The sequence below is a fragment of the Procambarus clarkii genome, chromosome 24, assembly GCF_040958095.1.
Source record: "Procambarus clarkii isolate CNS0578487 chromosome 24, FALCON_Pclarkii_2.0, whole genome shotgun sequence".
NCBI lineage: Eukaryota > Metazoa > Arthropoda > Malacostraca > Decapoda > Cambaridae > Procambarus > Procambarus clarkii.
The window spans coordinates 24,493,991-24,519,627 of record NC_091173.1 but is presented as its reverse complement, the minus strand read 5'-3'; the positions used below and the strand labels follow the sequence as shown (position 1 = coordinate 24,519,627).

At 46.1% G+C, this 25,637-nt stretch overlaps 1 protein-coding gene across 1 annotated transcript in view; it reads right to left on the bottom strand.

Annotated features, from left to right (window-relative positions):
- LOC138368222 (sacsin-like) overlaps positions 1–25,637 on the bottom strand; it is a 214,582-nt gene that overhangs the window by 7,605 nt on the left and 181,340 nt on the right. The window contains exon 5 of the mRNA XM_069330755.1: positions 5,067–15,832. Coding sequence (XP_069186856.1) covers positions 5,067–15,832 — 10,766 coding nt within the window. The remainder of the gene's footprint in view (positions 1–5,066; positions 15,833–25,637) is intronic.

Sequence of the window (25,637 nt, the reverse complement as noted above, 5' to 3'; positions counted from 1 at the left end):
CACCACAGGAACCCATACACCACAACCACCACATTACACCACAGGAACCCTTACACCACCACTATAGACACCACAGGAACCCATACATCACCACCACATTACACCACAGGAACCCATACATAACCACTACAGACACCACAGGATCCCATACATCACCACTACAGACACCACAGGAACCCATACACCACCACTACATTACACCACAGGAACCCATACACCACCACTACAGACACCACAGGAACCCATACACCACCACTACATTACACCACAGGAACCCATACACCACCACTACATTACACCACAGGAACCCATACACCACCACTACAGACACCACAGGAACCCATACACCACCACTACATTACACCACAGGAACCCATACACCACCACTACATTACACCACAGGAACCCATACACCACCACTACAGACACCACAGGAACCCATACACCACCACCACATTACACCACAGGAACCCATACACCACCACTACAGATACCACAGGAACCCATACACCACCACTACAGACACCACAGGAACCCATACACCACCACCACATTACACCACAGGAGCCCATACACCACCACTACAGACACCACAGGAACCCATACACCACCACTACATTACACCACAGGAACCCATACACCACCACTACAATACACCACAGGAACCCATACACCACCACTACAGACACCACAGGAACCCATACACCACCACTACAGACATCACAGGAACCCATACACCACCACTACATTACACCACAGGAACCCATACACCACCACTACAGACACCACAGGAACCCATACACCACCACTACATTACACCACAGAAACCCATACACCACCACTACAGACACCACAGGAACCCATACACCACCACTACATTACACCACAGGAACCCATACACCACCACTACATTACACCACAGGAACCCATACACCACCACTACAGACACCACAGGAACCCATACACCACCACTACATTACACCACAGGAACCCATACACCACCACTACATTACACCACAGGAACCCATACACCACCACTACATTACACCACAGGAACCCATACACAACCACTACAGACATCACAGGAACCCATACACCACCACTACATTACACCACAGGAACCCATACACCACCACTACAGACACCACAGGAACCCATACACCACCACTACAGACACCACAGGAACCCATACACCACCACTACAGACACCACAGGAACCCATACATCACCACTACATTACACCACAGGAACCCATACACCACCATTACAGACACCACAGGAACCCATACACCACCACTACAGACACCACAGGAACCCATACATCACCACTACAGACACCACAGGAACCCATACACCACCACTACAGACACCACAGGAACCCATACACCACCACTACATACACCACAGGAACCCATACATCACCACTACAGACACCACAGGAACCCATACACCACCACTACAGACACCACAGGAACCCATACACCACCACTACAGACACCACAGGGACCCATACATCACCACTACATTACACCACAGGAACCCATACACCACCATTACACCACAGGAACCCATACACCACCACTACATTACACCACAGGAACACATACACCACCACTACATTACACCACAGGAACCCATACATCACCACTACAGACACCACAGGAACCCATACACCACCACTACAGACACCACAGGAACCCATACACCACCACTACAGACACCACAGGAACCCATACACCACCACTACAGACACCACAGGAACCCAGACACCACCACTACAGACACCACAGGAACCCATACACCACCACTACAGACACCACAGGAACCCATACATCACCACAACAGACACCACAGGAACCCATACACCACCACTACATTACACCACAGGAACCCATACATCACCACTACAGACACCACAGGAACCCATACACCACCACTACAGACACCACAGGAACCCATACATCACCACTACAGACACCACAGGAACCCATACACCACCACTACAGACACCACAGGAACCCATACACCACCACTACATTACACCACAGGAACCCATACATCACCACTACAGACACCACAGGAACCCATACACCACCACTACAGACACCACAGGAACCCATACACCACGACTACAGACACCACAGGAACCCATACACCACCACTACAGACACCACAGGAACCCATACACCACCACTACAGACACCACAGGAACCCATACATCACCACTACAGACACCACAGGAACCCATACACACCACTACAGACACCACAGGAACCCATACATCACCACTACAGACACCACAGGAACCCATACATCACCACTACAGACACCACAGGAACCCATACATCACCACTACAGACACCACAGGAACCCATACACCACCACTACAGACACCACAGGAACCCATACACCACCACTACAGACACCACAGGAACCCTTACACCACCATTACACCACAGGATCCCATACACCACCATTACAACACAGGAACCCATACACCACCACTACATTACACCACAGGAACCCATACACCACCACTACATTACACCACAGGAACCCATACACCACCACTACAGACACCACAGAAACCCATACATCACCACTACAGACACCACAGGAACCCATACACCACCACTACAGACACCACAGGAACCCATAAATCACCACTACAGACACCACAGGAACCCATACACCACCACTACAGACACCACAGGAACCCATACACCACCACTACAGACACCACAGGAACCCATACATCACCACTACATTACACCACAGGAACCCATACACCACCATTACACCACAGGAACCCATACACCACCACTACATTACACCACAGGAACCCATACACCACCACTACATTACACCACAGGAACCCATATATCACCACTACAGACACCACAGGAACCCATACACCACCACTACATTACACCACAGGAACCCATACATCACCACTCCAGACACCACAGGAACCCATACACCACCACTACATTACACCACAGGAACCCATACACCACCACTACATTACACCACAGGAACCCATACATCACCACTACAGACACCACAGGAACCCATACACCACCACTACAGACACCACAGGAACCCATACACCACCACTACAGACACCACAGGAACCCATACACCACCACTACAGACACCACAGGAACCCATACACCACCACTACAGACACCACAGGAACCCATACACCACCACTACAGACACCACAGGAACCCATACATCATTACTACAGACACCACAGGAACCCATACACCACCACTACATTACACCACAGGAACCCATACATCACCACTACAGACACCACAGGAACCCATACACCACCACTACAGACACCACAGGAACCCATACATCACCACTACAGACACCACAGGAACCCATACACCACCACTACAGACACCACAGGAACCCATACACCACTACTACATTACACCACAGGAACCCATACATCACCACTACAGACACCACAGGAACCCATACATCACCACTACAGACACCACAGGAACCCATACTCCACCACTACAGACACCACAGGAACCCATACATCACCACTACAGACACCACAGGAACCCATACATCACCACTACAGACACCACAGGAACCCATACACCACCACTACAGACACCACAGGAACCCATACACCACCACTACAGACACCACAGGAACCCATACACCACCACTACATTACACCACAGGAACCCATACATCACCACTACAGACACCACAGGAACCCATACACCACCACTACAGACACCACAGGAACCCATACACCACCACTACAGACACCACAGGAACCCATACACCACCAGGGACTCAGGGACTCCCACACCCGGCACAGGGACTCCCACACCCGGCACAGGGACTCCCACACCCGGCACAGGGACTCCCACACCCGGCACAGGGACTCCCACACCCGGCACAGGGACTCCCACACCCGGCACTGGGAGTCCCACACCCGGCACAGAGACTCCACACCCGGCACAGAGACTCCCACACCCGGCACAGGGACTCCCACACCCGGCACAGGGACTCCCACACCCGGCACAGGGACTCCCACACCCGGCACAGGGACTCCCACACCCGGCACTGGGAGTCCCACACCCGGCACAGGGACTCCCACACCCGGCACAGGGACTCCCACACCCGGCACAGGGACTCCCACACCCGGCACTGGGAGTCCCACACCCGGCACAGGGACTCCACACCCGGCACAGGGACTCCCACACCCGGCACTGGGAGTCCCACACCCGGCACAGGGACTCCACACCCGGCACAGGGACTCCACACCCGGCACAGGGACTCCCACACCCGGCACTGGGAGTCCCACACCCGGCACAGGGACTCCACACCCGGCACAGGGACTCCACATCTAAATATATATTACTTATTTCGTATTTTAAAACTTACAATATACATACATAAGTGTTGTAGCACAAAACCTACAACATCTTGAGGTTATCTTGAGATGATTTCGGGGCTTTAGTGTCCCCGCGGCCCGGTCCTCGACCAGGCCTCCACCCCCAGGAAGCAGCCCGTGACAGCTGACTAACACCCAGGTACCTATTTTACTGCTAGGTAACAGGGGCATAGGGTGAAAGAAACTCTGCCCATTGTTTCTCGCCGGTGCCTGGGATCGAACCTAGGACCACAGGATCTCAAGTCCAGTGTGCTGTCCGCTCGGCCGACCGGCTCCCTAAATACATAAGTGTTTACATACATAAACATGTAATACATAAGTACATACATAAGCCTATAAGATACATAAGTGTTGTAGCACAAAACCTACAACATACACACATAAGTGTTGTAGCACAAAACCTACAACATACACACATAAGTGTTGTAGCACAAAACCTACAACATACACACATAAGTGTTGTAGCACAAAACCTACAACATACACACATAAGTGTTATAGCACAAAACCTACACACATAAGTGTTGTAGAACAAAACCTACAACATACACACATAAGTGTTGTAGCACAAAACCTACAACATACACACATAAGTGTTATAGCACAAAAGAACATAACAAAAGTGTACACTTACCTGATGACACATGTACATGGTCCAGCAGGAAGACCCTCCGTCACGTCTCTGTGCTTCGCCAAAGTCATGTTCTGCTTGTTTAAGCCACTTGTTGGCTTCAAGACGATCAGGCAACTTTCTCTCCTTCATCTTACTTCTGAAATTTTTGAAGGAACCTGAGGATTGGCTCCGTGGTGAGTTGAATGCACTGCTGAAGAAATAACTGGACGTTGAATTGAATATTTTACTGAATAAATCACTGGATGTTGGTTTGAATGTATTACTGAAGGCACTGTAGGCACCACTGAAAGTATTTTCACTTGTAACATCTTCATTGTCTGGAATAATCTCTCCAATCTCCAGACGCTTCACCAGGTGTTGCATATATGGCATCACGCGGGTACAGAGTCCCACTCTCTCAAGGTTCTTATCTGGATGCCACTTGAGGATCAAGCGCCGTGAGACGTGCCGCCTTTCTTTTTCATCTTTAACTTTCCATATTTCATTTAATTGTTTCTTTATATTCTTCATAATTTCTTTCTCAGAGAGACTGCCAGGTTCATCTTCGGTTAAGACCCCATCAGTTTGTACCACATCACTTCTCATACTTTCCTTAGCTCTTACAAACTTGTACAGCTGATGGGCTCGAACTATCATGCAGGACTTTGCTTCACATCCAGTGTCAACTTCGTATTCATTCATAAATAAGCTATCATGACTTCTCACCAAGCGCTTTACTTGAACAATTATGTATATATTATCTTCGGTAGATTCATCTCCTTCAAGAATGTACTTCTTCATACAGACAATCTCTCCCTCGTGGAACTGACAAAATTCATTATCCAGCAAATGGATTAGATCTTCATCGAGGTATGAACCTACATCTGTTTGATAGCACTCATATGCACTATTCTGACCTTCCCATGCAGTAATGCCTAAGTTATTCAGTAATGAAGGAATTTCATGTGTCTTCTCATATAACCTCAATATGTGTCCCAAATTCTCCATCACTGATGCTGTAACTAACTTAAGTAGTTCTCTGTATGTTTTACACAGTCCACAGACAACAAAAGTACTGTCAATGGTTTCAGAAATATAAAGTGTAACTTTTCTCTCTTCTCTATTACAAACTTGTACAAAGAACTTACTGACTCGTTTCCCAACTTCGTCTTCATTAACCGTTAGAGTGGTGGTAATTACCTTCAACTGCTTCACCTCCACTCTGTCAAGACTATCCATCAATTCTTTTGTTTCAGTTTTATCTAAACATGATCCTGAAGATACTCTATCATGATTTATAATTCTCAATATATTCAGTTTAATAGTATCTGAATGCAGGATTTGTCTTAACTCTTTAAGTAATTCTGTTGTTATTTCCTCGGTATTGCTGTCAAGGTTTTCCTTCACAACTTGAGACAAAAGATTTGGCTGCAAATTCTTTGGCAACATATTCACAAAGTCACTATCAGTCATTTCTATCTTTAAGACTTTAAACCCGGCAAATATTGGTATTTTTCTTTTTCTTTCCCCGTTCTCTAAATATTCAACATCTTGCACATACATTTCAGAAGACTTTTTCAATTTTTGTTCCTTTGTTGGAAGATATAGTTCAGAATCTTTCAGGTCTTTGAGATTTGATTTCTTTTTCACCAAGCCTTCAAGAGCCGCCACCATACACTTAGATTCTTCAGGATGCAATACTTTCCCGCCACTTTCTTCATAAATCATTTTCAATACTTGAGCATACGAGTCACACGTAGCGACCTCAAGGGCTCCAAGTTTCTTAAAAACATCAATGTATTTCCCATATGTTGTTGGAACTCTCAATAAATATGGGATAATTTCAACTTCCAATTGTTCAATCACACAATCAGCAGCAACAAAGGTTGAGTGCCTCGGTATATGCACTACAGGAGTTCTCTGGCGAGCAAGTGTATCATGAACACTGTTTCTGCACTTTTGTAAATACTGGTAAATACTTTCCATTATACTCACAATGGCGGCATTTGAGTTCTTTTGTTTAGATTTTAAAACTCTACAAAGATTTTGTATGTGCTCAAGAACCTTTTCTTCAGGTGGAGCGTCCACGATGTTGAGATGTTTCTTAATATCACTCCTGCATGACGTTGCATAACTTGGCAAAAGGCTTGCAGTTGTCCACAGAATATTAGCAAATTCTGATGGCACACCGCTAGAGAAAGACAACAATCCAGATGCAGCTCTGAAGAGCGGGCGAATCTCCTCTAATTCTTCACTCTCATGTGGCACAAGAAATTCAATATTCCTTATCTGTGAAACATTGCACTTTAGATTATCATACTTGTCAAAAAGGTATTGTGTGAGAACTTCAGACTTTAGTCTAACTTTAGAATCATTAGGTGATAATGTTCTCGCATACTTCACGTACATTTCAGCAGTCAGTTCATGTACCATGCCAGACAATTTGAGAAAGTGCTGCCATTCTTGTGATAACCATTCTTCTGGTAAATTATTCAGCTCCATCACTTTGAATACTGGATTATAGGGATCATAAAAATTGTCTGCAGTTTTCAAACTTCCATTTAGCTCTATAAAAGGAGTCTGTTTTAATTTTGAAATAACATTTCTTAAACTTTGGTTCGAATACACTTCTGCCATATGTGCTTCTTTCAGTTCATCTCGTATCTTTTTCAGATAGTAGGTTCGATCTTCAGGTGACAAATACTTAAAATTTGGCAGAATTAGTATAGCGTAAATTTCCAGGTCCTTCAGAAGACATCCTGATTTCAAATATTGGTAGATACGTTTTGCATTTGATGTTCCTTCTTCTAAAATTATTATATTCTTACTTTCTGCTAATTTAACCAAAATTTTTAAATCAAGCTTTGACCCAACTGGTACAATAAAGTCCTTGTCTTCCAAATTCTGCACAACTCCACAAACGTCTTCAAACATAGGGAGTGAACGGAGTTTACAGTGAGAGAGTTTACAATAAGAGGGTAAAATTAAATGTGCACCAAAATATTCCAATAACTCAGTCATTTTTTTATAAGGTTCCATCCCGCTTGGTTTAACATAGAGGGCAATTCTCTCTCTGTGGAAGTAGAGGTTGTCTAGCAAAACTGAAGGATCTGTTAATGTTGCTGTTAGGTGAATGGGTAACCCAGCTGGAATAATACTGAGACATGGATGAGGAACAGGCAAGTGATGGAATACTGAAGATGGATTGTTGTCAAGAACTCTCCAGGCGTTCTTTAATGTAACTAAATATTTCTGGTTGTTGTCAGTTAAAGGATACAATGCCCAGTCTCCAAGAGTGTTCATAATATATTCTCTCTCCATCTTATAATTACATGCCATAAATCCTGAACCAAAAATACTCCCAATGTTCTTTTTACTAAAATTCAAATACTCTATTATAAATTTCCAAAGCATTTTCAACCAATCATGGAGGTCGTCGCGTAATGGCAAAAAGGCTTCACTGCGATGATATGTCTTGTCCAATCTTGTATGCAGTCTGTCAGCCAGATCCTTTAATGTGAACTCTTTCAGGGCATTAATGTTCTTGTAGTCTACTTGAGAATCTTTTAATAATTTTACCATCTTAATGTTTACAAATTCATGTGCAGAATTTGGTAGTAAGGAGCAGTATGGTGAAATAAATACTGGTTCCTTGGAATTAAAGTATTTGAGGATCATGTCATTAGTAAGCAGCAGTGGAAGGCCTTCTAATTTACTGAGGAAATCTTTGGAGTGTGTAAGGTAAATGAAGACAATACTCACGTTGTTTGTACTTAAAAATGGGGTCTTAGTAATGTGTTCATTTAACATTGGGTTACACTTGTCAGGGTAATCTTTATCCCAGGACTGGAGAAACTCAAGAGCAACATCAGGCTTCAGCCAGTGACACGGGATTTTAACACTTCTGAGCTTGTCGAGCATAACTGAGCTACCCACTTTCATGCCAAGCCTCCTTAGTGTGTTTAAGACGGGATCTATAATAGGAACACTACCAGCAGGAACACCACCACCAGGAAGAACACCAGCAGGACGAACACCACCACCAGGAAGAACACCAGCAGGACGAACACCACCACCAGGAAGAACACCAGCAGGACGAACACCACCACCAGGAAGAACACCAGCAAGACGAACACCACCACCAGGAACACCACGAGGAGTGACAAAGTAAAGGGGAAATTTATTTCCGGACTTTCTAAATGCATGCCATTTTAACTCTCCGTTTTGTGGACCAGAGACATTATCATTTTCAGGAACAAAAACATCAAAGAAATGTAGCTTTTGATCAATTATGTACTCATAAAACCACTTAACAAGATCCTTCCATTTATTTGATTCAGTATTAGTTCCATCAGGCAAGGTCATCATATATTGATTCAAATTAAGTAAATACTTGTCTTTTGTAATCTTTTTATCACTTTCTGGGAAAATGAATGTCCTATAGTAATTAAGAGCACACACGGCAGCAGGGACAAGCACCTCCTTCATCAACCAAGTATTCCACCGAGCTTTATGATCCTCTGATCCGGTCCACAAATCCCGTCGAGAAGAATTTAGAGTAAAATGTCCATTAACACTGAATGGTAAGCCTGATTTTACTGGTAATGGAAGGTAACAAGATGTTGTAAATAAGTCATTAATTTCCTCTTGGTTGGTTTCCAGAAGAATAGCGGCTCCAGCATGAGGAAGCAGACGCAGGTCCTTGCGGGAGAAGGCATCCTTCACTATCTCTGGCACACTATCTTTATTTTCTGAACCAAGTTGCTGAACAATATACCAGGTGTATTTTGCCTTGTTTGTCTCTGTGACTGTCATTATATAAGATGCTCTCATCATGTCTATATTAAAGACAGAATATAAATTATCATCAAGATGCTTCATTTCTTCCATCATATGTTGCAGCTTTAAGAGCTCATTTTGTTGCTGTATGGATGACTTAACACAATATTCAATACAACATTCTCCACCTTCTGAAATGCTCATAATGAAAATTTTGCGAACATTTCTTAAAAATAACAAACATTTTGCCATTTCCTTCTTGAACTCATTCAACTTTTGTGTCAGCTTCCAGCATGGGAAGGGGTCAGATATTTCAGACTTGTTTTCAGTCCTTAGTGGAAGCCTAAAAACTGTGCCTTCTTGCTGAAGAAAAATATTTTCAAGATATCCTTGGAAAGAATCTGGATGATCTCTCCGCAAGTCTTGGAGGTTCACAAACTGAACCCCAGGTTGGTCAGGAGTCGCCATAGGGTCATAACGACAGTGAGGGTCAAACATGCACAGAGTCTCTCCCTGGGGGAGGTCAGGGCCCCGTGTTAAGAATGATGGAGCATCGGTCAAGTGGTAGACAGCATTAAACCCAATGCCATACTGCCCTGTGCTGGCTAGGTCCTGGCGTTTGTTGCTGTCACCCAAGTCTTGAATATTTTGTAGATCTTTTTCTGTGAAACATTTGTTATTGTAGACAGTAAGAGCAGGTCCCTGTAGTGGCGCCCAAGTCTTGTCAAACAACTGTTTATCAGAGAGATTTCTAAAGTCTTTAATGAAGGCAATTTCTGTTGCTCCTGCATCATCAGCATTCTGCAACAGCTCCTTCATTATTCCACAATCACATGGATATTCTTGAAGAATGTTCCTCAGTCTGGTGGTTAAGGGCTCATTCTGACCAAAATGTATTCTACTTGAAGAGTTTTCAAGGCGTTGCCGAGTTTTTGTTTTTATTCCTAGCCAATTTGTCATTTCCAACGACAGAGAAATGTTTTTATGCAAACAGTTAAATTTACCGGAACTGAGCTTAACTCCATCTTCACAACACAACTTACGTATGGGGCAGAGATAACCATCTGCATTAGGAAGGTGCAGCAAGTGAAGGCATAACTCACCCGAATGTCGAACATTAAACAACAATGCCAGAAGCTTGGAAATTTGTGACACTTCTAGTTCACTTATTTGATTTGATTTATATTTTTCTTTCTTTTGACATATAACTTGAAATACAAAATCTGCACGAAAGGTTGGTACGATAGCAAGGGCTTCTGTTAAATGTTTGTACATGCCAAGTCCTTCCCCTTGCACTGAGAACAAGTCCGGTGAACAGTCTATCTCAGTATTAAGTGCAAAAAGACTGGGTTCCATAAAGCCATGTTTCGTAAGTAATACTTTCTCATTTCTTAGCTCTTTAAATTCCTCGGGAATGATTGCATTTGATGACTGAAAAGTGTTCTCAAAATACCTGTAGATTTTATGGCATATTTTATTGATGTTACCGACTGCTGGCGAGACAGTAGATAATATTTTGAGCTGCTGACACACTTTATTGAAAGGCAGCTTGTCTTCGTGAACAATAATGCCAAGTCTCTCCATCAGATGAGATATCCCAACATTATGTATATTATGCTGCCAGAGTAATACATTTGTGCTGCCAACAAGCTCTTTGAATCCTCCCAAACACATGTCAAAAGGTTCAGAGAACCCTACAGACTTCATCTCTCCCAGAATGTTAAGCTTACCAAGCTGGCCATGATCATCACACACCTGGGCTTTGTGTAGTGTAGTGTCACCTCTCCATGTGAGGGGCCAGTCTTGAGGCTTGGCCATGACAGGTAAGAACGACACATTCTGAATTATCCTTGCAATATTCTCTTGTTCATAATTATCTCGAGTTCCTATATAATGCAAGATTTCTAAAGATCTTTCAACAGCACAATTAGGGCAAGACAATGTCACAATTGTGTTTGCTCTGTTCTTGACCATCTCTGAAGGAATACATTCAGAATTCATTCCCAAATGCAAAAGAATATAATGTCTATCAGAATTATTCCAAAACAGGTCTTCCGGAAATCTCTCATCGACTGTGCTGAACATTTTTGCAATCCTACTCTTAGGGTCTATTAGGTCAGAAGGCTTTCTTAACTTTCCTTCTGGGATTGTAGGAATACAATAGACATTTCTGAGCTTTTCAAAACATGGATGCCTAGTATCAGAGATATGCAAAGTCAGCTTGTTTCTCTTCTCTGGAGTAACGTGTTGCTCCCTTATGTTTGGCATGAAAACGTTTAAGAAAAAGGAGTCTTTAGTGACCATGTGTTCACATATTTGATCAAACTGAAATCCAGAAACAATTTCCTTTGGTAACACTATCATAAAGCCTGAAGACCCCAAAAACTTTTCCATATATTCATAGGCAATGTTACCAATGTCTTGTAGTTCGTAAAAGTCTTCTTCTAGAAACTTACAGACATTCAGTGGATGCCATTCACCTCTGCTCCGAAAGACTGGCAGAGCCTCGCTGACAATTGTATTATAAAAATACTTTGTGAAGTTTAATACTAATTCATCATCTGTGCCGTGGTATACGGGCCAGAGGCAGTAATATGGACAGTCCCGACTAAGACCTTCAACTTTAAGAGAAGATATAAGGCTATGATAAGCAGCATTTATGGCATCATTCATCAAAGTTTCATTCCAGTCTGAACCTTCCACTCGATCATCCTCTGTCTGCGTCTGAAGACTTGTACGGTCTGGAGCCACTTCAAAAAAGCCATTTACTTGTACTGGCAGACGCGTTGTTACTGGCAATGGCAGAAAGCAGTGCATATGGCTCTCATTATAAAATCCTTGAGGAAGTTCTGACAGCTTAATGGGTTGCCAGCCATCATTGTGTTCTGTTAATGGCATCGCCACAGCACCAAGAGGTAGAGCTTTTCCTGCAAGAGTTTCGGCAAACTGACATGATGCCCCGTTGCCACAGTGCCAGGATGTGAGCCACGTGACGGTCCAAACACCTTTGTCAACGCCACTAAATTGTCTCCCTTCTTCTGAACATACAACTTTTACTGCTGAAAAAATGCTCTCTTGAAAAGTTTCTAAGTTCCACTTAAAATCATTATTAAAAAGTTTAGCAACTCTCTTCACTTGTGTTTCATCAGTTGTTTTGCTGAAGGCAGAGGTTGCCGGTGAAGGACAAACTTTCTTTATTGTTCTTAAACTTTCAAATAAGAGCACTTTCTCTGTTGGTGATGATGCACTCTTATTTAAGTGAAACACTTTGATGTCCTTAACATTCTGAGTGAAGAGAAGAAGTTCTCCAATAATCTTGCTAAACATCTGAAGCAGTTTTGTCATGTCTTTCTGCCTGTAGGTGACATCACTGATCTCACTTGTGCCGGCTTGGGATGCAGTTCTTAATGGAAAGCGAAATAAAGTGCCATCAAACTTTTTTGTCTGTTGGATGTTACAGCCAAAAACATCATTAAATGGTTTAAATTGTCCATTAAGTTTACTCAGCATATATAAATTTCTCTTGCTTGAAAAGTTGAATCTCACTCCAGGAGTCTGGCTATTGCTGTTTAAGTAAGTCATGTGTGGGTCAAATATAATGTAATTGGTGCCACTCACAATGCTTGGCACATCTGTCAGGTTATAAACAGAACAAAATCCAAGTCCGAATTTTCCTATTTTTGTGGACTGATATTCCTTAGTTCCTACGCCTAATTTTCTTAAATTGGAAAAATCTTCCTCAGTGAAGAGCGCATCATTATAGGCCCATAAAGCTGGACCCTGACACTCTTCTAGTTTATTGCTCAGAAGTCTTGTTCGTGCATCGTCATTTTGACGTTCATCATAGAGGAAGGAAAGAGTGGTGGCGCCAGCATCATCAGCATTCTGCACCAACTCCTTCATGACTGCCACACCGTCACGGTACTGCCGGAGCAGGTTGTGGAGACGTGTGGTGAGCGGCTCCTCTTGTCCCCATTCCATAAAAGCCTCTTCTCCAGCCAGTAAATGTTTACTCAGAGGTGCAACACCTAAAGCTTTTGCTAGTTTGGTTCCAACACTGTTGTGAACTATTCTTATTCCCAGTTCGTCACTGTCAATCCACTCACATGATTGTTCTGAATAAGAACACTGCTTTACATCAATTAGTTCCAGCGTTCCGTTAGTGTTTTCCACAGGCAACAGCAGTTCACATGGAGGAATATCTTTGCAAAAAGGTTCAAGTTTACGAAGAACTTGTACAACTATATTTCTGTCACAATCAACATCTGCACATTGCTCTGAGGAGTGGTGATGTTGAATTTGTCGTAAAAGTGTCAAGAACAGCTCCTTTGATTGTGTTTCAAAACATCCTAGAGCATGAAAAAGACTACTACAATCACGGAATTCAAATGGTAAAGAATACATGTATGGCAATAATTGTATGTCCCCGATCTGCGAAGAGATGTACACTGTCTTAGGGTCCTTGAAGCCCGCCTCCGTAAACACACACGGGGAATTTGACAATGAGTCTAAATAGCAAACATCTGAAGTATCAACAAATGCTGAAAGCTGCTTGTATGTTTCCTTAATTAATAGAAAATATTCATCTTCTGTATTTTGGTATTCCATCATTATATGTCTTAAATGTTCAATAAGACTGTTAACACTTGGCTTGTGATTCCAGCCAAAGCTGTCAGCAACATTACAAATGTCGGAACAATGTACCAGGGGGACCACAGAGCCCAGCACATTCTTGAAGTGACTGTAACTCTTGATATCTTGAGGTCTGTATGGTTCAGAAAATGTTGCCCAATTTAAGCTGAGAGGATAGCCAGCTGGTTTAGTTGTTTCACCATATACAAAGCTAACACCTCTTACAGCTTGACATATCTGATGGCAATCAGGTCGACGATTTGCTGCTCTAAGCAAAGCTGCTGCTTTCTTTACTTTCTCCTCATCAGTCAATGATTTCGTATGAAAATTTGTTATGATCTGAATGAATTCATTTGTTGGCATATTGCACACTTTCTTCATCCCAAGAGCTCGTAATATGGGACAATATTTCTGAAAGCTGGTTTGTGGGTTTAAATCTTCTGATATCAGAGCATCATTGTCAATATCCTCAGGATCATAAACCTGGCTTGGCAGCAAAAGTGTGCCACTCCTGTTGGGAACAAATCTCACAGACCGAAGTTGATTTAGAATTTTCTCACTGCTCTGTAAGAGACTGTCTTGGAAAATGTATGTCACAAGTTTGTGTGTGTCGTTATCAGAGTACGTGTTCTGCAGGGCTAATAGGCACAGCATTTCCTTTGACAGTTCAGTGGCACCCAAGTTTTGTGCAAGCTGTCTGTCAGTCACAGAGGCTGGTACAATGAAAGTTTCAGGAAAATTGACTGGAAAGTTACTGATCTCTGGAAATATTTTCCTACACTGATTAATGTTTACATCTTTTACAATACAGTTCTCTCCTTTGGCTTTAAAGATATTAAGATCTTTGTAAAGGTTCACAATATCTGGATGAAGATTGTGTATTTCAGTAACATTAAGTAGAGCCTGAGCCAGTGCATCATTTCTACACTTATTAAAGTTGCATGCAAGATCATTACTGTCATGCATTGTCAGCACCTTAAGCAACGCCTGGGATACACCTTGAGCATCAGAATTACTGAAATAACTGTGTAATTGATGATGTCGAACATATTCTGGAGGTCTAGGAATTACTTGCACTTTTAAAAGTCCCAGAGCAGCTATTGCATCTTCTGATAGCGGTATTGATCCATTTTGCACAATGATTGCAGAAGAAAGACTTATTAGCTTGGAGGAATGTGTTAAACTGGGACTGCAAGGCACCAAGGCTACATGCCTTACACTTTGTAGATCTAAATGTTGCATAACTGACCAAACTTTCAGCAGCCAGCTTTGCAACTGTTGCTGGGAGAGAGAGCGTTGCTGGACCACCTGAGCACTCTGAGAGAGCAGTTCAGCTCCATGATGACTGGCAGAGAACTCCATCAGCTGAGATACACCTGTAACAAGACATAATGTATTTTACATATGTATTCCTAGCTACATAAGTACTTGAGGCATTACACATATTTATACCTTGCATACAGCGTCCAGCGTATCGTGTGATTCCTATGCTCGTATAAATATTAAATATAGACATTTTCTGGACTGGAGCCAGACAGCTCCCGGGAGCATTGATTCTGGCACTTGAGACGTCCACATTAGACAACACCACTGTAGGCCCTGGTGTCGACATTGGTGTTAAGACTGCCCTGGTGCCCACATTGGTGTTAAGACTGCCCTGGTGCCCACATTGGTGTTAAGACTGCCCTGGTGTCCACATTGGTGTTAAGACTGCCCTGGTGTCCACATTGGTGTTAAGACTGCCCTGGTGCCCACATTGGTGTTAAGACTGCCCTGGTGCCCACATTGGTGTTAAGACTGCCCTGGTGCCCACATTGGTGTTAAGACTGCCCTGGTGCCCACATTGGTGTTAAGACTGCCCTGGTGTCCACATTGGTGTTAAGACTGCCCTGGTGTCCACATTGGTGTTAAGACTGCCCTGGTGCCCACATTGGTGTTAAGACTGCCCTGGTGCCCACATTGGTGTTAAGACTGCCCTGGTGCCCACATTGGTGTTAAGGCTGCCCTGGTGTCCACATTGGTGTTAAGACTGCCCTGGTGCCCACATTGGTGTTAAGACTGCCCTGGTGTCCACATTGGTGTTAAGACTGCCGTGGTGTCCACATTGGTGTTAAGACTGCCCTGGAGCCCACATTGGTGTTAAGACTGCCCTGGTGCCCACATTGGTGTTAAGACTGCCCTGGTGCCCACATTGGTGTTAAGACTGCCCTGGTGCCCACATTGGTGTTAAGACTGCCCTGGTGCCTACAGTGTTAAGACTGCCCTGGTGCCCACATTGGTGTTAAGACTGCCCTGGTGCCTACAGTGGTGTTAAAACTGCCCTGGTGCCTACAGTGTTAAGAATGCCCTGGTGCCCACATTGGTGTTAAGACTGCCCTGGTGCCTACAGTGGTGTTAAAACTGCCCTGGTGCCTACAGTGTTAAGACTGCCCTGGTGCCTACAGTGTTAAGACTGCCCTGGTGCCTACAGTGGTGTTAAAACTGCCCTGGTGCCTAAAGTGGTGTTAAAACTGCCCTAGTGCCCACATTGGTGCTAAAACTGCCCTGGTGCCTACAGTGGTGTTAAAACTGTCGTGGTGCTTACAGTGTTAAGACTGCCCTAGTAACTACAGTGGTGTTAAAACTACCCTGGTGCCTACAGTGGTGTTAAAACTGCCCTGGTGCCTATATTGATGTTAAGACTGCCCTGGTGCCCACACAGGTGTTAAGACTGCCCTGGTGCCCACACTGGTGTTAAGACTGCCCTGGTGCCTACAGTGGTGTTAAAACTGCCCTGGTGCCCACATTGGTGTTAAGACTGCGCTGGTGCCTACAGCGGTGTTAAAACTGCCCTGGTGCCTACAGCGGTGTTAAGACTGTCCTGGTGCCTACATTGGTGTTAAAACTGTCCTGGTGACTACAGTGTTAAGACTGCCCTGGTGCCCACATTGGTGTTAAAACTGCCCTGGTGCCCATATTGGTGTTAAAACTGCCCTGATGCCCACATTGGTGTTAAGACTGCCCTGGTGCCAACAGTGGTGTTAAAACTGCCCAGGTGCCCACATTGGTGTTAAAAATGCCTGGTGCCTACAGTGGTGTTAAAACTGCCCTGGTGCCCACATTGGTGTTAAAACTGCCCTGGTGCCTACAGTGGTGTTAAGACTGCCCTGGAGCTTACATTGGTGAAAAAAGTGCGCTGGTGCCTACAGCGGTGTTAAGACTGCCTTGGTACCTACAGTGGTGTTAAAACTGTCCTGGTGCCTACAGTGTTAAGACTGCCCTGAAGCTGACAGTGGTGTTAAAACTGCCCTGGTGCCTACAGTGATAAGACTGCCCTGGTACCTACAGTGTTAAGACTGCACTGGTGCCTACAGTGTTAAGACTGCCCTGGTGCTTACAGTGTTAAGACTGCACTGGTGCCCACAGTGTTAAGACTGCCCTGGTGCTTACAGTGTTAAGACTGCATTTTTGCCTACAGTGTTAAGACTGCCCTGGTGCCTACAGAGTTAAAACTGCCCTGGTGCCTACAGTGTTAAGACTGCCCTGGTGCCTACAGTGTTAAGACTGCCCTGGAGGCTAGAGTGTTAAGAGTGCACTGGTGCCTACAGTGCTAAGATTGCTTTTGTGCCTACAGTGTTAAAACTGCTCTGGTGCCTACAGTGTTAAGACTGCCCTGGTGCCAACAGTGTTAAGACTGCACTGGTGCCTACAGTGTTATGACTGCCCTGGTGCCTACAGTGGTATTAGAACTGCCCTGGTGACTACAGTGTTAAGACTGCACTGGTGCCTACAGTGGTGTTAAGACTATTCTCGTACCAACAGTGTTAAAACTGCCCTGGTGCCTAAAGTGTTAAGACTGCCCTGGTGCGGCCCTGGTGCCTACAGTGTTAAGACTGCACTGGTGCCGACAGTTGTGTTAAAACTTCCCTGGTGAGTGCAGTGTTATGACTGCCCTGGTGCCAACAGTGTTAAGACTGCCCAGGTGCTGACAGTGGAAAGACTGCCCTGGTGCCTACAGTGTTGTTAAGACTGCCCTGGTGCCTACAGTGGTGTAAAAACTGCCCTGGTGCCTACAGTGTTAAGACTGCCCTGGTGCGCACATTGGTGTTAAGACTGCCCTGGTGCCTACAGTGGCGTTAATACTGCCCTGGTTCCTACAGTGTTAAGACTGCCCTGGTGCCCACATTGGTGTTAAGACTGCCCAGGTGCCTACAGTGGTGTTAAAACTGCCCTGGTGCTTACAGTGTTAAGACTGCCCTGGTGCCCACACTGGTGTTAAGACTGCCCTGGTGCCCACACTGGTGTTAAGACTGTCCTGTGCCTACAGTGGTGTTAAAACTGCCCTGGTGCCTACAGTGTTAAGAATGCCCTGGTGCCCACATTGGTGTTAGGACTGCCCTGGTGCCTACAGTGGTGTTAAAACTGCCCTGGTGCTTACAGTGTTAAGACTGCCCTGGTGCCCACATTGGTGTTAAGACTGCCCTGGTGCCTACAGTGGTGTTAAAACTGCCCTGGTGCCTACAGTGTTAAGACTGCCCTGGTGCCTACCGTGTTAAGACTGCCTTGGTGCCTACAGTGGTGTTAAAACTGCCCTGGTGCCTAAAGTGGTGTTAAAACTGCCCTAGTGCCCACATTATTGCTAAAACTGCCCTGGTGCCTACAGTGGTGTTAAAACTGTCGTGGTGCTTACAGGGTTAAGACTGCCCTAGTACCTACAGTGGTGTTAAAACTACCCTGGTGCCTACAGTGATGTTAAAACTGCCCTGGTGCCTACATTGGTGTTAAGACTGCCCTGGTGCCCACACTGGTGTTAAGACTGCTCTGGTGCCGACACTGGTGTTAAGACTGCCCTGGTGCCTACAGTGGTGTTAAAACTGCCCTGGTGACCACATTGGTGTTAAGACTGCCCTGGTGCCTATAGCGGTGTTAAAACTGCCCTGGTGCCTACAGCGGTGTTAAGACTGTCCTGGTGCCTACACTGGTGTTAAAACTGTCCTGGTGCCTACAGTGTTAAGACTGCCCTGGTGCCCACATTGGTGTTAAAACTGCCCTGGTGCCCATATTGGTGTTAAAACTGCCCTGGTGCCCACATTGGTGTTAAGACTGCCCTGGTGCCTACAGTTGTGTTAAAACTGCCCTGGTGCCCACATTGGTGTTAAAAATGCCTGTTGCCTACAGTGGTGTTAAAACTGCCCTGGTGCCCACAGTGGTGTTAAAACTGCCCTGGTGCTTACAGTGATAAGACTGCCCTGGTACCTACAGTGTTAAGACTGCACTGGTGCCTACATTGTTAAGACTGCCCTGGTTCCTACAGTGTTAAGATTGCCCTGGTGCATACAGTGTTAAGACTGCCTTGGTGCCTACAGTGTTAAGACTGCCCTGGTGCCTACAGTGTTAAGACTGCACTGGTGCCCACAGTGTTAAGACTGCCCTGGTGCTTACAGTGTTAAGACTGCATTTTTGCCTACAGTGTTAAAACTGCCCTGGTGCCTACAGTGTTAACATTGCCCTGGTGCCTACAGTGTTAAGACTGCCCTGGTGTCTACAGTGGTATTAGGACTGCCCTGGTGTCTACAGTGTTAAGACTGCACTGGTGCCTACCGTGGTGTTAAGACTATTCTCGTACCTACAGTGTTAAATCTGCCCTGGTGCCTACAGTGTTAAGACTGCCCTGGTGCTGACAGTGGTAAGACTGACCTGTTGCCTACAGTGTTGTTAAGACTGCCCTGGTGCCTAGAGTGGTGTTAAGACTGCCCTGTTGCCTACAGTATTAAAACTGTCCTGTTGCCTACAGTATTAAGACGGCCTTGGTGCCAACAGTGTTAAGACTGCCCTGGTTCCTACAGTGTTAAGACTGCCCTGGTGCCTTCAGAGTTAAAACTGCCCTGGTGCCTACAGTGTTAAGACTGCCCAGGTGCCTACAAGCTAAGATTGCTTTTGTGCCTACAGTGTTAAAACTGCTCTGGTGCCTACAGTGTTAAGACTGCCCTGGTGCCTACAGTGTTATGACTGCACTGGTGCCTACAGTGTTATGACTGCCCTGGTGCCTACAGTGGTATTAGGACTGCCCTGGTGACTACAGTGTTAAGACTTCACTGGTGCCTACAGTGGTGTTAAGACTATTCTCGTGCCTACAGTGTTAAAACTGCCCTGGTGCCTACAGTGTTAAGAATGCCCTGGTGCCCACATCGGTGTTCAGACAGCCCTGGTGCCTACAGTGGTGTTAAAACTGCCCTGGTGCCTACAGTGTTAAAACTGCCCTGGTGCCTACAGTGTTAAGACTGCCCTGGTGCCTACAGTGTTAAGACTGCACTGGTGCCCACAGTGTTAAGACTGCCCTGGTGCTTACAGTGTTAAGACTGCATTTTTGCCTACAGTGTTAAGACTGCCCTGGTGTCTACAGTGGTATTAGGACTGCCCTGGTGTCTACAGTGTTAAGACTGCACTGGTGCCTACCGTGGTGTTAAGACTATTCTCGTACCTACAGTGTTAAATCTGCCCTGGTGCCTACAGTGTTAAGACTGCCCTGGTGCTGACAGTGGTAAGACTGACCTGTTGCCTACAGTGTTGTTAAGACTGCCCTGGTGCCTAGAGTGGTGTTAAGACTGCCCTGGTGCCTACAGTATTAAAACTGTCCTGTTGCCTACAGTATTAAGACGGCCCTGGTGCCAACAGTGTTAAGACTGCCCTGGTTCCTACAGTGTTAAGACTGCCCTGGTGCCTTCAGAGTTAAAACTGCCCTGGTGCCTACAGTGTTAAGACTGCCCAGGTGCCTACAAGCTAAGATTGCTTTTGTGCCTACAGTGTTAAAACTGCTCTGGTGCCTACAGTGTTAAGACTGCCCTGGTGCCTACAGTGTTATGACTGCACTGGTGCCTACAGTGTTATGACTGCCCTGGTGCCTACAGTGGTATTAGGACTGCCCTGGTGACTACAGTGTTAAGACTTCACTGGTGCCTACAGTGGTGTTAAGACTATTCTCGTACCTACAGTGTTAAAACTGCCCTGGTGCCTACAGTGTTAAGAATGCCCTGGTGCCCACATCGGTGTTCAGACAGCCCTGGTGCCTACAGTGGTGTTAAAACTGCCCTGGTGCCTACAGTGTTAAAACTGCCCTGGTGCCTACAGTGTTAAGACTGCCCTGGTGCCTACAGTGTTAAGACTGCACTGGTGCCCACAGTGTTAAGACTGCCCTGGTGCTTACAGTGTTAAGACTGCATTTTTGCCTACAGTGTTAAGACTGCCCTGGTGTCTACAGTGGTATTAGGACTGCCCTGGTGTCTACAGTGTTAAGACTGCACTGGTGCCTACCGTGGTGTTAAGACTATTCTCGTACCTACAGTGTTAAATCTGCCCTGGTGCCTACAGTGTTAAGACTGCCCTGGTGCTGACAGTGGTAAGACTGACCTGTTGCCTACAGTGTTGTTAAGACTGCCCTGGTGCCTAGAGTGGTGTTAAGACTGCCCTGGTGCCTACAGTATTAAAACTGTCCTGTTGCCTACATTATTAAGACGGCCCTGGTGCCAACAGTGTTAAGACTGCCCTGGTTCCTACAGTGTTAAGACTGCCCTGGTGCCTTCAGAGTTAAAACTGCCCTGGTGCCTACAGTGTTAAGACTGCCCAGGTGCCTACAAGCTAAGATTGCTTTTGTGCCTATAGTGTTAAAACTGCTCTGGTGCCTACAGTGTTAAGACTGCCCTGGTGCCTACAGTGTTATGACTGCACTGGTGCCTACAGTGTTATGACTGCCCTGGTGCCTACAGTGGTATTAGGACTGCCCTGGTGACTACAGTGTTAAGACTTCACTGGTGCCTACAGTGGTGTTAAGACTATTCTCGTACCTACAGTGTTAAAACTGCCCTGGTGCCTACAGTGTTAAGACTGCCCTGGTGCTGACAGTGGTAAGACTGCCCCGTTGCCTACAGTGTTGTTAAGACTGCCCTGGTGCCAACAGTGTTAAGACTGCCCTGGTGCCAACAGTGTTAAGACTGCCCTGGTGCCTACAGTGTTAAGACTGCCCTGGTGCCAACAGTGTTGAGACTGCCCTGGTGCCTACAGTTTTAAGACTGCCCTGGTGTCCACATTGGTGTTATTGACTGCCCTGGTGCCAACAGTGGTGTTAAAACTGCCCTGGTGCCTACAGTGTTAAGACTGCCATGGTGCCTACAGTGGTGTTAAAACTGCCCTCGTGTCTACAGTGGTGTTAAAACTGCCCTGGTCTCAACATTGGTCTTAAGACTGCCCTGGTGCCTACAGTGGTGTTAAAACTGCCCTGGTGCCCACATTGGTATTAAAAATGCCCTAGTGCCTACAGTGGTGTTAAAACTGCCCTGGTGCCCACATTGGTGTTAAAACTGCCCTGGTGCCTTCAGTGGTGTTAAGACTGCCCTAGTGCCCACATTGGTGTTAAGACTGCCCAGGTGCCTACAGAGGTGTTAAAACTGCCCTGGTGCCCACATTGGTGTTAAAAATACCCTAGTGCCTACGGTGGTGTTAAAACTGCCTTGGTGCTTACATTGGTCTTAAAACTGCCCTGGAGCCTACAGCGGTGTTAAGACTGCACTGGTGCCTACAGTGGTGTTAAAACTGCCCTGGTGCCCACATTGGTGTTAAAACTGCCCTGGTGCCTACAGTGTTAAGACTGCCCTGATGCCTACAGTGTTAAGACTGCCCTGGTGCCTACAGTGCTATGATTGCCCTGGTGCCTACAGTGTTAAGACTTCACTGGTGCCTACAGTGGTGTTAAGACTATTCTCGTACCTACAGCGTTAAAACTGCCCTGGTGCCTTCAGTGTTAAGACTGCCCTGGTGCTGACAGTGGTAAGACTGCCCCCGTTGCCTACAGTGTTGTTAAGACTGCCCTGGTGCCAACAGTGCTAAGACTGCCCTGGTGCCTACAGTGTTAAGACTGCCCTGGAGCCCACATTGGTGTTATTGACTGCCCTGGTGCCAACAGTGGTGTTAAAACTGCCTTGGTGCCTACAGTGTTAAGACTGCCATGGTGCCCACATTGGTGTTAAGACTGCCCAGGTGCCTACAGTGGTGTTAAAACTGCCCTGGTGCTTACAGTGTTAAGACTGCCCTGGTGCCTACAGTGGTGTTAAAACTGCCCTGGTGCCCACATTGGTGTTAAAACTGCCCTGGTGCCTTCAGTGTTAAGATTGCCCTGATGCCTACGGTGTTAAGACTGCCCTGTTGCCTACAGTGCTAAGATTGCCCTTGTGCCTACAGTGTTAAAACTGCTCTGGTGCCTACAGTGTTAAGACTGCCCTGAAGCCTAGATTACTAAGACTGCACTGGTGCCTACAGTTTTTTGACTGCCCTGGTGTCTACAGTGGTATTAGGACTGCCCTGGTGCCTACAGTGTTAAGACTGCACTGGTGCCTACAGTGTTAAGACTGCTCTGGTGCTGCCCTGGTGCCTACAGTGTTAAGACTGCACTGGGGCTTACAGTGGTGTTAAGACTGCACTGGTGCCCACATTGGTGTTAAGACTGCCCAGGTGCCTACAGTGGTGTTAAAACTGCCTTGGTGCTTACATTGGTCTTAAAACTGCCCTGGAGCCTACAACGGTGTTAAGACTGCACTGGTGCCTACAGTGGTGTTAAAACTGCCCTGGTGCCCACATTGGTGTTAAAACTGCCCTGGTGCCTACAGTGTTAAGACTGCCCTGATGCCTACAGTGTTAAGACTGCCCTGGTGCCTACAGTGCTAAGATTGCCCTTGTGCCTACAGTGTTAAGACTGCACTGGTGCCTACAGTGTTATGACTGCCCTGGTGTCTACAGTGGTATTAGGACTGCCCTGGTGCCTACAGTGTTAAGACTTCACTGGTGCCTACAGTGGTGTTAAGACTATTCTCGTACCTACAGCGTTAAAACTGCCCTGGTGCCTACAGTGTTAAGACTGCCCTGGTGCTGACAGTGGTAAGACTGCCCCGTTGCCTACAGTGTTGTTAAGAGTGCCCTGGTGCCAACAGTGCTAAGACTGCCCTGGTGCCTACAGTGTTAAGACTGCCCTGGAGCCCACATTGGTGTTATTGACTGCCCTGGTGCCAACAGTGGTGTTAAAACTGCCTTGGTGCCTACAGTGTTAAGACTGCCATGGTGCCCACATTGGTGTTAAGACTGCCCAGGTGCCTACAGTGGTGTTAAAACTGCCCTGGTGCTTACAGTGTTAAGACTGCCCTGGTGCCTACAGTGGTGTTAAAACTGCCCTGGTGCCCACATTGGTGTTAAAACTGCCCTGGTGCCTACAGTGTTAAGATTGCCCTGATGCCTACGGTGTTAAGACTGCCCTGGTGCCTACAGTGCTAAGATTGCCCTTGTGCCTACAGTGTTAAAACTGCTCTGGTGCCTACAGTGTTAAGACTGCCCTGAAGCCTAGATTACTAAGACTGCACTGGTGCCTACAGTTTTATGACTGCCCTGGTGTCTACAGTGGTATTAGGACTGCCCTGGTGCCTACAGTGTTAAGACTGCACTGGTGCCTACAGTGTTAAGACTGCTCTTTTGCTGCCCTGGTGCCTACAGTGTTAAGACTGCACTGGGGCTTACAGTGGTGTTAAGACTGCTCTGGTGCCCACATTGGTGTTAAGACTGCCCAGGTGCCTACAGTGGTGTTAAAACTGCCCTGGTGCCTACAGTGTTAAGACTGCCCTGGTGCCCACACTGGTGTTAAGACTCTCCTGGTGCCTACAGTGGTGTTAAATCTGCCCTGGTGCCTACAGTGTTAAGAATGCCCTGGTGCCCACATTGGTGTTAAGACTGCCCTGGTGCCTACAGTGGTGTTAAAACTGCCCTGGTGCCTACAGTGTTAAGACTGCCCTAGTGCCTACAGTGTTAAGACTGCCCTGGTGCCTACAGTGTTAAGACTGCCCTGGTGCATACAGTGGTGTTAAAACTGCCCTGGTGCCTAAAGTGGTGGTAAAACTGCCCTAGTGTCCACATTGGTGCTAAAACTGCCCTGGTGCCTACAGTGGTGTTAAAACTGTCGTGCTGCTTACAGTGTTAAGACTGCCCTAGTACCTACAGTGGTGTTAAAACTACCTTGGTGCCTACAGTGGTGTTAAAACTGCCCTGGTGCCTACATTGGTGTTAAGACTGCCCTGGTGCCTATAGCGGTGTTAAAACTGCCCTGGTGCCTACAGCGGTGTTAAGACTGTCCTGGTGCCTACACTGGTGTTAAAACTGTCCTGGTGCCTA